A 16,691-nucleotide genomic window follows, 5' to 3' on the forward strand; every position below is an offset into this window, starting at 1 on the left:
AGGGCAGGGGGAGAGGGAAAGAGAGAGAGTCTCAAGCAGACTCCCTACAAGCATGGAGCCTGACATAGGGCACGGGGGTTGATGCAGGGTTTGATCCCAGAACCCTGAGATCACGACCTAAGCCAAAACCAAGAGTTGGACACTTACCCGACTGCACCACCCAGGTGCCCCTGGCCTATTGCCTATTTGTTTGTATGACCTTGAAGTCTCAGTCTCCAAACCTTTATTTTCGCTTATGTAAATTGGGGAGGGGAAGGTGGTTGGGTAGAAATAATATCAACCTCACAGAGGTGTTGTGAGAATTCTTCGTCAGTGTGAGAATTAAATGAGACTATCCATGCAAAGAACTTATCACGATGCCTGGTATGCAAACCTTCAATGAACGATCGTGTTGTTATTATCACTGCTATTATTATTTCTGCCACCACTAGTTACAGCCTCTCTAGTCCTGATGGCTTAGAGATGACACTGGTGCTGCTTCCTAAACTATGCATGGCACTGCCCAGGGAGTGGCCTGAGCCATGGGAGAAGCTGGCAGAACAAGTTCTTTCAAAGCAGTGGAAAGTAGATCAAAGGCAATAACCCAAACCTGGAAAAAGAATGTATTCCTTTGTTTGTTCTTTACTAGTTGTGAAAAAACTTTCAAAATGTAACATGCTGAAAGGAAGACATATGGCCGCTCCCGAGGTAACATGGTTGAGCCCCTCAGGTCTGCTCTTCCTGAGCCCAGACGGGGCTGCTGTGGGTTTCATGAATGTGGTGAAGGCTGACGGTGGTCTGTGATGATGTTGCCTCCATCAGTGAGTAATGAGCTTAGCCGTCAGCAAACACGCAGAGACAACAGAGATGGTGACGCAAGGAGCTCCACACCCAGGGCAAAGTGTACCTGTGCCTTGCTGCAAATTGCTCATCACTTAGTGTGAAATTTCATGGCACTTGGTTAGGTCTCTTGGCTGAAAATAACAGAAGCCCAACTCATATTAGCTCAAGCTAAGAGGGGCATTTCTTCTAAGATTCCACTGTGTATTGGGGAGAACCAGGCAAGAGACAGACTGATCTGGGATTGAAACCCAGCTCTCAAATTTTGCCAAAACTTATGTCTCCCCTCTCTGTGTTAGTCTTCTCTCTTTCTGCAGACTCACTTCCTCTGAGGCTTTGGTTGACACATTGGAACAACAACTCACAACATTTGTAAATGACTATGCAGCCATCCCAAGAAAGCCTGGTCTCACTTTCTCCAATTCCAGAATTCCCATGGCGGGAACTAATTGGACCAGTTTAGGCCATATTCCTTTCCCTGATTACCAGTCAGCAATGGGAAAAGGTAAAAACTTGTTAGAATAGGTTGGGACATCCACCCTCACTATATGCCACTTGTGAGTGAGCAAAACCACAGATAAGGATTATTGAAATAGGGGTTGACGAACTACATGACAAGAAACATACTGTTCATATTTGGCCCTATAACTGCATCCTGTCTACTCGCAGACTCCTCTCATTTCACCAATGATTCAGGACATCTGTCCGCTCACTGCCCTTAGCCCCTTTGTGCTGGGCAGACCCTAGCCCTAAACAAGCTGCTTGCAGCATAATATAGTGGAAATGCTGCAGGCTGTAGAATTACACAGACCTTGAGTTAAAACCCAGGTCTGCCCCTTACTGGCTGTGTGACACTAGACAAGTTACTTAGCTTCTCTGAGCCTTGGTCTCCATCACTATAAAATAACACATATCTAATGGAGTCGTTGTAAGACTAAGAAAAATAAAGTAACTATATTTAAAATACTGGGCATATGATAGATGCTCAGTTAGGTTGATTTCATTTTCTAATTAGGCTACCTAGAAGTCTTCAAAAGGGTAGAGGAGTGGTGGTAAGTGAAAAGGGAGACAGGGAAAAGTGATAGCATTTTGTATTGGGGAACTATTCTGCCGCAGGTATTTTCCAACTGTCCAGAGCAGATGCTAAATAATTTAAATGGGTCAGCTACATTGGGAAAGCCACACTTGGATAGATACAATCTCTTACTTTAGAGGCAAACCAACAAGGATCTCAAGATAGTGGTGAATGTTTTGTTTCTCATTAATTTATTGGTCCTTCATTTCTCTCCCTATACTATCGAAAGTCCACATAATACAATCTAATCACTGAGTTAGTGAACGAAGTACTATAACATTTTGTTGTTGCTGTTGCTGTTTGGAGAGGCTCTCCTCTTTGAGAATGTAGTAAGTCATTTTTAAAATATATATAAACTAGACTTTACTGAGTTCTTGTGATAGCAAGCACTGTGCTAAACTCTACGTGCATTGCCTTGTTTCTCCTATGAACTAAGTGCTATCGTCCCCATTATCCAGATAAGGAAATTGAGGTTCAGATAAGTAGAGCAGTGAGGTTACTTAGCACCCGGTAATAGAACAGGAATTCCAGCTCAATTGTGCCGTCTGCAGAGCCTGAGTTCTTCACCAAGGCACGGTACTGGTCCTCTGCACCTTGGTTTTAGTTATAAGTTTTTGAGACGGGCAACATAAGAAACGAACCTCCAGGAAAATCTGTGCTTAGAGTGTCTCATTTGATAAAGGGTGATCTCATGGCACGTGTGCCCACATGATGTTGCCTCCTGGGCTTGGGTGCAAAGCCACAGAATTATAGGAATAACAATAGCAGAACAACAGATACACTATCTCCTTGGATACAACAACTGTTCTGATGACTGACTTAGAGGATAAGAGTGATTAAGGGTTTCATAGATGAATCCATGAAAAAAAACGAAACCAGAGATGGGGTCCCCTTTTAGACTGTTCCGCGTTTGGCATCTTGGTCAAGGTTGTGCTCACTGCAAGTGTCTGTCCCTGCTTGGGGCTGTGTGTGCAGGCGTGAGCAAGATCTCTTCCTGCACCAGAAGGGTGCATTTGGTGATGAATCACAGTATTATCAATAACTCCCGATGTCATGAGAAGTATATTCCGTCTGCCGACCTGTGGCTGATCACAGGAACCAATGTGATCTCAAATCACTAATTAACCTGCTCCTCCTGAAACAGTTTATTCTGTTTGGCCTGCACTTCTGTGAGTTTCGTTGTATTCATTATATTCTAGGCTTGTGCTTCATTTGTACCTTTTCTTTTGGAATTCCTTCCTGTGTGTAAATGGAAAGAAAACATTGAAATATTATGTCACATTTGGTTATTATCTCATATTTTTCTTTTTCATTCTCCCTCTGTTTCCAGCTCCAGGGTTCCTTGAAAAGAAAACAGGTGGTGAACCTGTCTCCTGCCAACAGCAAGAGGCCCAATGGCTTTGTCGACAACTCATTCCTTGATATCAAAAGAATCCGCGTTGGGGAGAACCTCTCTGCGGGGCAAGGGGGTCTCCAGATAAATAACGGACAGAATCAGATGGTGTCGGGGACCGTGCCCCTGGGCCAGGCTCCCCTGCGGAAGACTAATGCCCTGCCACCCCACACGCACTCTCCCGGGAATGGTATCTTTAACATGAGCTTAAAGGAAGTGAAGAAGGAGCCGGGAGAGACGCTATCTTGCAGTAAGCACATGGATGGCCAGATGCCCCAGGAGGGTATTTTTTCCAGTAGGTACGGGGATGACCCTGTAGAACAGCTGATGGATCCGGAGCTACAGGAACTGTTCAATGAGCTGACCAACATATCCGTGCCTCCCATGAGTGACCTGGAGCTGGAGAACATGATCAATGCCACCATAAAGCAGGACGACCCCTTTAACATTGACTTGGGTCAGCAGAGCCAGAGGAGCACACCCAGGCCCTCGCTGCCCATGGAGAAGACCGTGATCAAGACCGAGTATTCCCCGGGCCTCGCCCAGGGCCCGTCGGGCTCTCCTCAGTTGAGGCCCCCGTCGGCCGGCCCTGCCTTCTCCATGGCCCCTTCGGCCCTCTCGGCTTCCTCCCCAGCCCCTTCTGTCCCGCAGAGCCAGGGTCAGCCCCCCACGGCCTCGGGAGCAAGCCGGGCCCTGCCCAGCTGGCAGGAAGTGTCCCATGCGCAGCAGCTCAAACAGATCGCGGCCAACCGGCAGCAGCATGCCCGGATGCAGCAGCACCAGCAGCAGCACCAGCAGCAGCAGCAGCACCAGCAGCAGCACCAGCAGCAGCACCAGCCCCCTGCCTGGTCTGCCTTGCCCTCTTCCGCCGGGCCATCGCCGGCTCCCTTCGGGCAGGACAAAATCCCCAGCCCGTCTTTTGCGCAGCAGCCGTTCAGCCCGCAGGGCTCCCCTATGGCCGGGGTGGCGGGCGGCGGCCAGTCCAAGGTGATGGCCAGCTACATGTACAAGGCCGGCCCGTCCGCCCAGGGCGGGCACCTGGACGTGCTCATGCAGCCGAAGCCTCAGGACGTCAGCCGAAGTTTCATTACCAGCCCGCACGCAGCCCTGGAGCCCCGCCACGGCAACACTAAGCCTTTGTTCCATTTTAACTCCGATCAGGCAGGCCAGCAGATGCCTTCTGCTTTGCCTTCCCAGAGCAAGCCTTCTCTCCTCCACTACACCCAGCAGCAGCCGCCGCCTGCGCAGCCGCCGCCGCAGCCGCCGCCGCCGCCGCCGCCACAGCCACAGCCACAGCCACCGCCACCGCCACCGCCACCGCCACAGCCACAGCCGCCGCCGAGCTCCGTTTCAGCCCAGCAGCAGCCGCAGCCACCGACCCAGCCCGCCCAGCCCCTGTCAAGCCAGCCTCTGCTGAGGGCCCCCTTGCCACTCCAGCAAAAGATCCTGCTTCAGAAAATGCAGAACCAGCCCCTCACAGGCCTGGGGTATCAAGTCTCCCAACAGCACAGACAGGTAAGACCATGAGTTTGCTCTTCCAAACACAGAGGACCGGAGACCTTGTAGCCTTGTCCTTCTGCTCTGGTTGCTGCTGCCGTTTGTGTTGGGACAGAAGCAAGACCACCAGATAGTAGTGGTCCTGTCAGATTCCCATTCACGGAAGGCCTCGTAAAGTCCGGCTCACTTGGGGGCATCTGGAGGCAAGAGCTAGTATTTCCTTGTAGAGCAGTCCTCTCATTGGGATCTGCAGTGGTCAAAGCCTCTTGCTTATTAAAAACATTGCATTAAAATTCATGCCTTTAGTGACATGTCCAGTTGTCAATAAGATACACCCAGTGTTTATTCCTCCAGTCAATAAGTCGGTCGTTAAGTCGACCTGTGCATCCTGGTACCTACCGTGTACAAGATGTTGTGATTATGCTGACAAATGAAACAAGTCCAGACATGATATTAAGAGTATTTAATGACTGGTCTACACCCACACCAACCAACTGAAATGTCCGAATGCCCAATGCCTCATAATAGATCCTGCTGTGACCACACTGGTGCATTAAATAAGACACAGTCACTGTCTGGAGAGAGAGAGAGGCTTTCAAACTCTCGTATTAATACTAAGTAGAAAGGCTGATGACATGAGAGCACAGAGGCTGGGTGTCTTACCCTGCAAGGGGAAGTCAGGGAAGTCTTCTGGAGAAAGTAACGCCCGCATTAAGTGTTAAAGGTTGAAATTGTCATCACTACAAACAGAATATCTGTGGTTACCTTATATCCTGTGATTAACATAAAGCAGAAGTTTTATTCTGCCCCAGACATGAATAGTATGAAGAGATAGCTCTTTGCCTCCAGAACACATGCTAGTGAGGAAGCTCTGATCCCCAGGGAACTTGAGAGCAGAAACTCTTCCTGGAGGGAGGAAGGTCTGAATGTTGCTTCGTGCGTGTAATTTGACAGGTCTGCGTTAGTGGCCAAGCACAAAGTCAGCACGTTACACGTCAAAACAATATGTCAGGATATTAAGAAGGCACTCGGTCTAATTCCCATCACATTCCTAGAGAGGTTTACGTGGCTGCCGCATGGAGAAGAATGCCACAAGTGCCACAGACTATGGCCAAGCTAACCTTTGCCCTAGATGTATGCCAGGAGAAAACTAGGCTCCACCAGGATTTGAGAGCTCTGCACCAAGTAGAGCTTTGAGCTCTTACCTGCTTAAGAAGTATGAGGGTTTAAAAAAAAAAAAAAGGAGGGGGTTTAATTGTAGTTGATGAAGAATGGACTTGAGTAGAGCCATATGTATATTTTACAGAGTACCTTTTCAACAGGTAACTTAGGAATCATTTATAAACAAACAGCATGGTGGAACTTATTCCTGATGACATCGGTGGGCATTTGTGTTTGGATAAATCTAGGTTCAAATTCTTACTGTGACCTTCACTAGCTGTGTGACCTCAGGCAAGTCACTGGACCTCACTAAGCCTGTATTTTCTCACCTGTAAATAGGGGTGATATTAATACATCCTAGGACTTTTTTAGAATAAAACCAAGGGGCGCTTGGGTGGCTCAGTTGGTTAAGCGGCCAGCTATTGATTTCAGCTCAGGTCATGATCTCAGGGTCCTGGGATGGAGCCCCATCTCAGGCTCTGTGCTCAGCAGGGAATTGGCTTGAGATTCTCTCCCTCTCTCCCTTTGCCCCTCCCCCTGATGGGCACACTTGCTCTCTTGCTCTAAAATAAATAAATCTAATAAAAAATGAGATAATTTTGCACCCAGAGTTTAGAATAAAGTTGGCAATTACTGTGATTATCATGGAAAGAACCATATGTGATACCAGAATATTTTTAACAAGTATTACTCTTATGTAGGAGATACACTGGAATAAGTCTTGAATTCTAACATAAATATTTTTGAAGGAATAAAGGAAGACTATCCTTCATTCTTTTATTGGATGGTGAGTGGGTAGTGATTTACCATCCCTATGCCAAGACTTCTGATCATAAAAATGGAAATAACAAATATGACATATAAATGAGAGGTAGTGTTTATTATTTACCCTGTAACTGGCTTGACTTCAGTCTCTCTTCCTTAAGGTATCTCATTTCACCCATACAAAGGAAATACCATTGTTCTCATCTTACAAGTGAAGCAGTTGAGGCACAGATAGGTTAAGTAATTTTTCCAAAGTCACACAGATAAGAAATAGCAGAACAGGGCAGCCCGGTGGCTCAGCGGTTTAGCACCTGCCTGCGGTCCAGGATGTGATCCTGGAGACCCGGGATCAAGTCCCACGTCAGGCTCCCTGCATGGAATGGAGCCTGCTTCTCCCTCTGCCTGTGTCTCTGCCTCTCTCTCTCTCTCTCTGTCTCTCATGAATAAATAAATAAAAATCTTAAAAAAAATAGAACAGATGGTCTATTTTAAAGTTTGTACTTTTAGCCACTGGCTGTACAGCTCACAGGTAGGATTTATTGGGAAATGAATGACCACTTATAGACCATTGTGAAATTCTCAAAAAGAATATTTCTTGTAAGATTGAGCCATATTTACATAATCTACAGGGTAGATGAAGTCCTTTGGAGACAAATAAAATCTTAAATCTCTAACCTTCAGAGTTGTTAAAGAAAAGAATCGAAAAAGATCTGCGTGATGGTTGACGTTCCTAAGGGTAAACATCATGGAGCTAACCAAAATAAATGATTTACAACAGGAAATCTATCTCTTCAGTCACCCCATCAACAATTCTTTGGGAGCCTTCTTGCCGCGTCCAACATCCTCGGTCCTGTTTCCAGCTCCATTGCTCATGTCAACAACTGGGGCTTGGCAAATACACTCATGATCTCTTTGTCCCCACTGAATCTTCCAGAACCCAAGCACACCAGTGGGTGCTGATGGCCAAATCAATAAACATCTTTCAGTGTCTTAGCCCATATTTAACTTATTCCAGTGCATGTGACACATGATGCCAAGATAATTTTCATCTTTTCAAGAAAGCCCTTAAAAATTATAAAAGTGGCAGCAGCATTTTAAGCCAAAGGCCCCTTCTGTACAGGCTGGACATAGCTACTCATTTATAGCTTTATCCTAACTTTGTAGATTGAATCAGATTGTTCCTTCCTGCTCAACAGCTCTGAGGGGGAGGATTCTGAAATCTTGTGTCTGAGTTGTAAGCAAGTATATCCGAGCTGTATGGTCAAATAAGTGTTGCCCTCTTAAAAGCATTCACCATCGGGGGGCCGGACTCATGCTAATAAGAGAGCTATTATTCAATACGGTTACAGAGTTTTTCTCTGGGGATTCTCTTCAGAGCTTTTAGTACATGGAGTGGATTATTACCAATGAGGTAATATTCATCCTGTCTGGGGGATCTTTGAAAACAGGCAAGATGGGTAATGCTGTTTTAGGTCAAAAACAAGGAATAATTGATAGGATAGGACTGGATTTCAAATTTGGTTTGTGAACTTTCCCTGAAGGCAATAAAGAAAAGAAAATCAATGAGTTGCTTCCCAAGATGATAATTTTGAGAAGCAACTTTCATTTGGATATGCATATTTTCAAGGTTTTTCTAATTCCTATTCTCTCATCTAGTATATTGCCAAGTATTCTCAGCTCAGAGAAGGTAGTTTTAACCCAGCTATTTATAGTAGACAGTACAAATGTGCGTTCTCATTTCCAATTAGCAAAATCTCTGTTACTCATGACTAGAACCATAGGAGGGGAGAGATCGGCAGTAAGCAATTCTTAAGTTTGTCAACTAGAGTGTTCTAAATGAAAACACTGCTCGTGATTTTTTTTTTTTTTCTCACTTTGTGTCAAACATAGGAAGACTCACTGTGGCTAATAGGAGTCCTTCTACCTTGGAAATGGTGGAAATCTTGGCTTTCTGCTATAAGACGGTAGATTGAATTTGTCAACAAGTTGCTTACAGTTTACACAGCAGAGTGTGCAAAGATGGCTTTCTCTTCACCCTTTGGAGCTCTGCACCCAAACGGATCTGCATGCTCAGGCCAAGAATATACTGGGGGAGGTCTGTGCCCCTCTCTCTTTATTGGATATCCATCTCTGTTCTCCTAGATGTGAATGGTGCCTGAGAGATGGATGCAGCATAATCAAATTGTTGGAGATCTCTTTATTGTTCCATGCCTGGGGTGGTTTCAAGTAATCTGTTCTCTGGATACTGAGAGGACAAATGGTATTTGGTATTTCACAAAATGTCTTCAGTGACTCTGTCTTGCTAGTGTTTGGGGCTTGGAAAATGGAAATACCTCCTGGCTATAATTTCCTTCCCTTTCTGATTTGAAGGTTATGGGAAAGGGCAGAAGAAGGATATAATGCATGCAGTTCTGATTTATCTTCAAGTCACTGAACTTGTTTAAGGTGTGAAAGAGTTATTGGTTCACTAGGGCTTGTGAGAGTTCAATCCAGAAGCTCTAACTTCTTGAACCAAGAAGTGATCTTTGTCAGAGCTGTATAATCAGACACTTAAAAGTGTGAACTTTTTTTTCTAACATTAGATCCATGAAACTCAAGTGGGTTCTATATTTGGTTTAGAATTATCCCATCTCTAAAAATGCTGAGAGGGAACGCAGCCAGTGAATGGATGGTTTGTTATGACCGAAACATAAATTTGTACATTTCCTCTTAGTTTAAAGCCAAGCTCCTCAATCATATATTAAGAACCTCACCCCACTCTCTCTGCCTAGGCAAGTTTATCCTTCACTACTCTACATATCAACCCTTGGCGTAAATCAGGCAAGGCTAACGTTCTCCTCCCCATCTCCTTTAAGGTAATTTTAGATATATCTGATCTGAAAGATGAACACCCACTTGAGGGTGAAGGAGTCACTGGACCTCTCATATACTGACAAATCCTTATAATTGCCCAGTGAAAGTGCCAGAGAAGAGATAGAACCTTGAATTGTCTGGGAATGCCTTTTCTAGTGGGAAAATAATTATAAATTAAATGTTCTGCAACAATATAACATCAAACCACCCCTTTGCCAGAGGCCACAGGTTGGCTCAAGGGTCAGCCAGTTAGGGTAGTTCCAGGGTTTGGGTTCAAATGTCAGAACCAGGTCAAAAGGAGTCAGGAGCATGAAGAGCCAAAGACAAGGCCAAGCCACTTCCTATACAAGTTAGGGCACCAAACCAGTCAGTATACTCAGAATCCAAGAGTGAAGTTAGGATAGAGATTCAAGAGATCCTAGGTGATCATTGCAAATGACCCTCGACAATTTGGTGATTTCCATTATGACTCACTTTGGCTGGGCTCTGCTGGCAAGAGGGACAAGGTCTGACACAGACATACGGACGATGGTCTGTGGCAGGCCAGGAACATCATGTTTGCATTTTCGTTTCACCTTTGATATTTCATCATTTATCTTTTCGGTTTAAAAGAAAATACAAATTTGTTTTTAATATTTCACCAGACTAGTGCTAGGGCTAAGATCCCGAGTGAATTTCCAGACACATGTGTTAATATGACTTGTACTGAAGAATCTTGATTGGCAAAATCGGCAGGAGGGATTTTGCATGTGTCTTGTTAGTTTCTGTTAGTTGGTTTGTTGGCTTTAACGTTAGTACCAGCTCTGTGCCACATATAAACAGCCCAAATGGTAGATGTTAATATTATCAACCCCCCTTTTCTTTTTTAAAGTGAGGGCACTGAGGCTCAGAGAGATTAAATAACTTGCTCACAGCTACAGTTAGTACCTGGTCTGATTTTAAGCCCAGTGTTAATAACTACTGTGCTAAGTTAAATAACTAGGTAGAAGCAGTTTGGGCTGTGCTAACTGGGCCTTTGCTAGAATATCTGCAATTTCATTATTGTCTACATGCCCAGTTTATTTCTACCTCGGGGAAAATTTAAGCAAATTCTGATTGAGGGAGGGATCTTGAAACAAATTCACCAAAGCTGCCTTATCTGAATCCACAGATCTCTATGTCTCCTGGTCTGCCCAACCAAGAGCCATGAACTAAAGATCTCAGGCTAACTTGGGTACTGGCCCATCCTGAACTCTACCAATAGTTTTTATTCATCCATTCAAAAAAATATTTATTAAGTGCTTTCTATATGCCAAGCACAGTTTTGGACACTGATACCACTACTCAGAGTGAAGAAGATATGGTAAGGAAAACATTAAATTTAAAAATGTTTTAAAAAATCAAATACTCAGAGAGTATTTTCAAATTGAGCTGTTTTCATCATATTGCAGGCTCAGCTTATTCTTGCTTCTGTTGCTAGGCTGATTTGCTGCGGGGCTTCTTGATACTTCTGATCCCAGATAAAGATGGAAGATACTCAGGGGAGTGGTGTGTGACTTAGCTTTTAGAGGAAGAAAATCAAAGGTTTGGTTAGCTTTTTTAAATGATGAAGAAAATTCATTCACTTTTTTTGTTCTTCAACGTGAGCCATCAAGATTTAAGAACTGTCCAGGGTCACGGTTAGAGTTTCATAGTAGGATAAAACCGTAATTTGTGCGTGCATTTATAGGATGAAAGTTTATTGAGCACCTACATTGTGCCAGGAATTGGAGATTGAAAGATTACATGATTCAAAGGACCCTCTTTGCACCCGTCTAAAAAAGATCAGGAAATCATGGTCCCACCCCTCAATGAGCTTTTGATCTGAAGGAGACATCTGTCCCTCATACTTACTGGATTCTTATTAGGTGCGTATACTACAATCTACTCTGTATATAACTGAGCCCAAATCAAACAGACCTTTCCCATAAGTCTATAGGTTCAACTCTGAATGTGTTGTTTTAGTCTATTACAGAACAGAGCTCTATTTGCTGGATATTCCACTTTCATATCTGTTTTGCCCTTCTAATGTGTTAATAGCTGAGAACCCAGGAGAGTGAATTGGTGAAAAGCAGCAATTAACTCCTGCATCGCACAGTAAAGAAATAAACAGTAACAAGAAGAAGATGTTAGCCTTGGAATCATAATGCATAAGGTTTAAATCCACACTTAGGGGAATGACTTCTATTATTCTCATTCCAAGGTCTTTGTCAGTATGTTGCATCCATCAACAAGAGCTGTGCATTTAAAGCATTAGTGGGTAATTCAGCCTGTTGAATACCAAGTTTCCAAGTAGGGAAAAAGGGGTATGAGGTTAAGAAATAGATTTGATCCCAGAGATGGAAATGCAAGAGGGTTAATGGAAAATCTGACAGATATTTAACTATAATGTGCATTAATGTAGGTGACTTAAACAATCCCCTTTGCACCCATTCTAATTCGTTTTGCCTTTTCTAATCAGATGTCAGTTGTTATCAGTTTGGTAGAGGAGGGGTGGTGATTTCTTTCTGTGAAATCGAAAGGAAGCAGCAACCCATTTCACCAGTGCACTAATCGTAAATTTTCACGTTAATGGTTAATTAAAGTCAGGCCTGGGAACTTGAGACTCAGAAGGTGTTTACTATAAAGGAGTTCTCGATTTGAAACAAAAGACTGCACAAATGTTTAGACTGCTAGAATCAGAGAGATGTAATGTGAGTGAATCATCTTACTCTTTTACACTGCCTTTTAAGCAGGGAAGACCAAAGTTAAACGCACAGAGCCTCAGCAGCTCTCTTGGATACTAATTAGAGAACTCTGGCTGAATATTTGCATTTCATGCGATGAATCTGAACAATAAAGTGGCACGTTATTCTCCAAGCAATAAATTGAGTAGAGCATAATAGAGAGAAGCCAGTGTCTACTTTCCTGTGCATCCTGCAAAATGAAGTTCCAAGGTCCCCGAGGAAGAAAGAACGGGGGTGGTTGACCTGTTTCCCTTTCTTTCTGCTGCTAATTCCCTCCACTCTGAATCACTGGCATTTTCCACAGTTTGCTTTTCAAGGGAGCTGAAGTTCAGCTCCACCTTTAGGAAACATGAACTTCATAAACAGGGAACTTTTCTGGCCCTTCGTGGTAGAACCAGATCTATGTGGGTGCACACGCGAATGTGTGGGCCTTGCATTCTGGTCTTGGGCTCACATTTCTGCTCCATGTCTCTCAGTCTCTGTCCCGCGTCACCCCTCCCCTTGGCTGGACCCTCCTCTTTTACCCTTTCCCTACAGATGAGGTTTGAAATTGCATCTTTCCCCTGAACTCCTTGAGACCTGTTCTATGGCAAGCCTTAAGTGGGAGTCAGGGGAGGAGAGGACATTTAGCCACTGGAGTTCTTGTCGGCCACGAGGATGAGAGACTTTTTTCTGGAAAAGGATCATACTGGGGAGAGCCACGAAGCTAACAGGCTGGCAGGCCCATCTCTCTGTCCCACAGGCCTCTGGCACAAAGGAATGAATTTTGGATGGACATACCCATGGGTGACACATATCCTCAATAGCTTCTAACCTCTGTCCCTTCTCACTTCAAGTGCTGGCTAAACTGGCCTGCCTCCCTCTGGTCTTGCCAATGTGCAGCTGGAGTGAGCATTCTAAAATAGGGATGTGATCATGTCTGTCATCTGCCTGAGTCCCATAAAGGATCTTCATTTTCTCAGAATAAAATCTGAATCCTTATGTAGCTTATAAAGCCCTACATGACCTGGCTCCTGACAAGATTTATTGGTCTCCATCCCCAGATTTTTCCATTCCTTGCCTCCCACCCACTCGTTCACTCATCTTTACCTGCCAAATTCATATATACTCTGCACTCTGGCTCCTGCCATAAAAAGTGAACTCTGATTCCTGAGAAGTACCATGGTTTTCCTTACACTCAGGTCTTCAAATACATTGTTTCTTCTGCCTAGAAAATTCTTTTTCTCTACTCTGCACACTAACCTAACTCTTTACTTTCTCAGTATGAGCTAAGACATTTCCTCCAAAAGGTTTCCCTGGCTTTCCAATCTGGATTAACTCCCATCCTATATTCTCTGGTAGCTACCTCTACTTCCTCTCTTTTAGCAGGTATCAGCCCTCATATATCTTGTTCTTGTGTGTCTTCCTCAAGTAGACTGCAAGCTACTTGAAGGCAAGGATTGAGGCCATTTTGTTCACCATTGTATTCCAATCTTTGACATGGCTACTATGCAGGAGGCATCCAAAACATATTTATTGAACAATCAACAAATGAATCATACCATTGACCCATCATCCATTCTTCTGTTCTGAGGAGTTAAGGACACCAACATACCACCCTCTCCTCCCAAGAAGGAAGGAACAGGACCTACCATTTCTACCTTCTCCCTTTACAAGTCTGCCTTTAAAACACCACTGACCATGGATCTGCACCAATGGGTCTAGTTTTCAGGGATGAAAACCAGAGAATTCACTCTCAGCTGTCCTGTGGGTTAAACCTGTGAAGGGAATTCTGCAGAGGCACTCTTGGAGCCTGGACTGACCTATATCATGGGGAATCATGAGTCAACTAAGAGAATTTTATCACTCATATTCCAAATGATTCTTTCTTTTATGAAACATGCATGGAATATTGATAATTTACCAATAGTGACCAAAGCACAATCCCTACCCATTAGTAATGGACAGAAACAGTTGATTCTATAGTATTACAGGGCTTCTAATAGACGTGTCCATAGGATATTTGGAGAATGCAAAGATAAAGCACCTATTATAGCTTTGGGAACTAGAAAAGGCTTCCTGGATGAGGCACCTTGAGGAAGAATAGGAGCTTATGAGGTGGGAAGGGAGAAAGCCATCCAGACAGAGGCTGAGCTCTTTTGGAAGACTGCAAGTGATTTAGGAAGGCTCGACTATGAGGTGTTCAGTCAAGAGAGGAGAGAGGTGAGACTGGTAAATGGAGTCAGATCATGAGAAGACTTAGAGACCATGGTAAGGAGTTTGGAAATTCATCTTGAGGGCAATAGAAAGTTTTATAGAAGGTTTTTGAAAAATGTAAAGAAAAAAATAGTATGGGTCATCTTTAAACAGAGGCATAACTTGCACCTCCTGGAAGGTAGTTGCTTAATTCAAATATAGTGAATGTTAAAGAATCAGATTTGGTCTTCAGAAAACTCACTCTCGTTACAGTACAGAGAACACACTCTGGAGGCCCAGCCAGGGACAATATCTATAATGCCAGGGACATTTCGGATTTGGAAGGTACATTCAGTGGGAGTCCAGGCAGCTCCACCCTTGCCAACCCCAGAATGTCTCTGCCCATTTCTCTCCTGTTCTCTCCTTACCCCCTACCCCTAGCATCCTTCAAAAAATAACTTTCCATCAGTAATCCTAGCCCCTCAGAATCCCATTTTTTCAATTATCAGGCTCGTAAGGTCTGCAGTCAGGATAATTGCTCTCTGTCCCTTAGGCCTGTCCCCCCAGGTGCCACTACAGATACCATGGATGGCTACCCGCACTTCTTCCTCACCTCTGTCTCTGCTACTCCCCATGTGCTCGCATTATTGCGAGCCTCCCTTTCCAACTCTCTTGTCCAGTAATGGGCTAGACAGTGTATCTAAGAAATTCTTCCTTGTTCTGTGCTCCATAGGACTGAGGCCAGTGGCTGGGGTTCCAATTATCTCTGTTGCTTTGGCCAAGCCTTCTCCCTGGCAATGCACCTTCACCCCAGATCCAATCAGTCTGTGAGGCTCTGCTCCACAGGATCAGCTCTCCTCCTTATGAATGTCTTTTGCCCAGCGACTACCTTTTCCCATCCTGCCCAACTGCTTTGATAGTTCCAAAGTGTCTTGGAACCCCAGCCTCTGCCCTAACTGCCCATGTTGCTGTAATCACCCCTCCTCAGACTGTGAAACAAATAAAGTTTGTTTTTTCCTCCTCTAGTGCCTACAACAGAGTGCCAACACTTTCAGTACCATTCTTTTTCTTTCTTTGATCCAATTAGCCAACGTAGTTGGCTAATCATTAGTTTCAGATGCAGTGTTCAATAATTTATCAGTTCAGTACTATTCTTATATTGTATTATAATTTTGTTTAGGTATCTGTTTGGTCCAGTGAACCAGGAATTCCTAGAGAGTTAGGATCCTGGACTTTCTTTTTCTTCTCTGAACTCACAAAGCATTTTGCATCTCTCATTGCATCCACTGCTTTCTACCTTGAATTATAATTAAGTCTATATGTCAACCCCTTCACTAAACTGCAAGCTCCTGGAGACTGGAGTCTGTATATAATTTATCTTTGTACCTCCAAGGGCTAACAGAGTACCTGAGACAAAGTCCCAACATAAGGAGACATAAACAGGAGAGGTGGGGAGAATAAAGAAAGGAAAAGAGGCTTCAGTGTGTGTGTGTGTGTGTGTGTGTGTGTGTGTGTGTGTTACAGTTGTACAGTCTTGAAATCAAAGGAGAAGAAATACAGTTGAGTAACTTCTGACATCAATCTGAATATAAAATGTTCATTATTGAAAATTTATGCATTGCTTACTTCCAAAAATGTAAGCCCCTTAATATCAGCCAGCCTTGGTCAAATTACTTGAATTTTTTGAAACTGAGCTGCATTATCCAGATAATAAGAACTAAGACCCTATTTCACAGAATTGTTGAAAAAATTCCATGAAATAACCCATGGGACTTCGGACAAATTATAGGGCCTGTACCTTGTAGGCAATTCACAAGTGCTGTTAGTTTGCTTCCCTTTGCAAAGTAAGGACCATCAGAAACAAATCCACTAAAACAATCCAAATTAAATGGTAGTAGATAGTTGCAGTGAATTCCAAGAACTGGGCTTCCATTTAACTTTGAGTTTCCAGGCGACTAAGGCAAAAAGAAATTATGTGGGGGATATAGGGTTTTTTTTTTTTTTTTTTTTTTTTTCTTTAGCATGCCAGTTCATCAGTGGAGGCAAACTATTTCCTGGAAATGAATTCAAAGGTACATCTATCACTGGGGGAATTAGGTAACACGATGGACATCTTCCACTGAAAATTTTGCAAAGACACCATGACACTGTTTACTTTGAAGTTTCTGGTATTAAAGCTGCATTGTAAAATCCGAGGCCAAAATATTGA

The 16,691-nt window shown here is 43.8% G+C and overlaps 1 protein-coding gene across 2 annotated transcripts in view; it reads left to right on the forward strand.

The window, feature by feature from the left end:
- Positions 1-16,691, forward strand: part of MAML2 (mastermind like transcriptional coactivator 2) — a 342,775-nt gene that overhangs the window by 228,307 nt on the left and 97,777 nt on the right. For both annotated transcript variants that reach the window (XM_038568227.1, XM_038568228.1), the window contains exon 2: positions 3,225-4,802. In XM_038568227.1, coding sequence (XP_038424155.1) covers positions 3,225-4,802 — 1,578 coding nt within the window. The remainder of the gene's footprint in view (positions 1-3,224; positions 4,803-16,691) is intronic.

The sequence above is a fragment of the Canis lupus genome, chromosome 21 (assembly GCF_011100685.1).
Source record: "Canis lupus familiaris isolate Mischka breed German Shepherd chromosome 21, alternate assembly UU_Cfam_GSD_1.0, whole genome shotgun sequence".
Classification (NCBI taxonomy): Eukaryota; Metazoa; Chordata; class Mammalia; order Carnivora; family Canidae; genus Canis; species Canis lupus.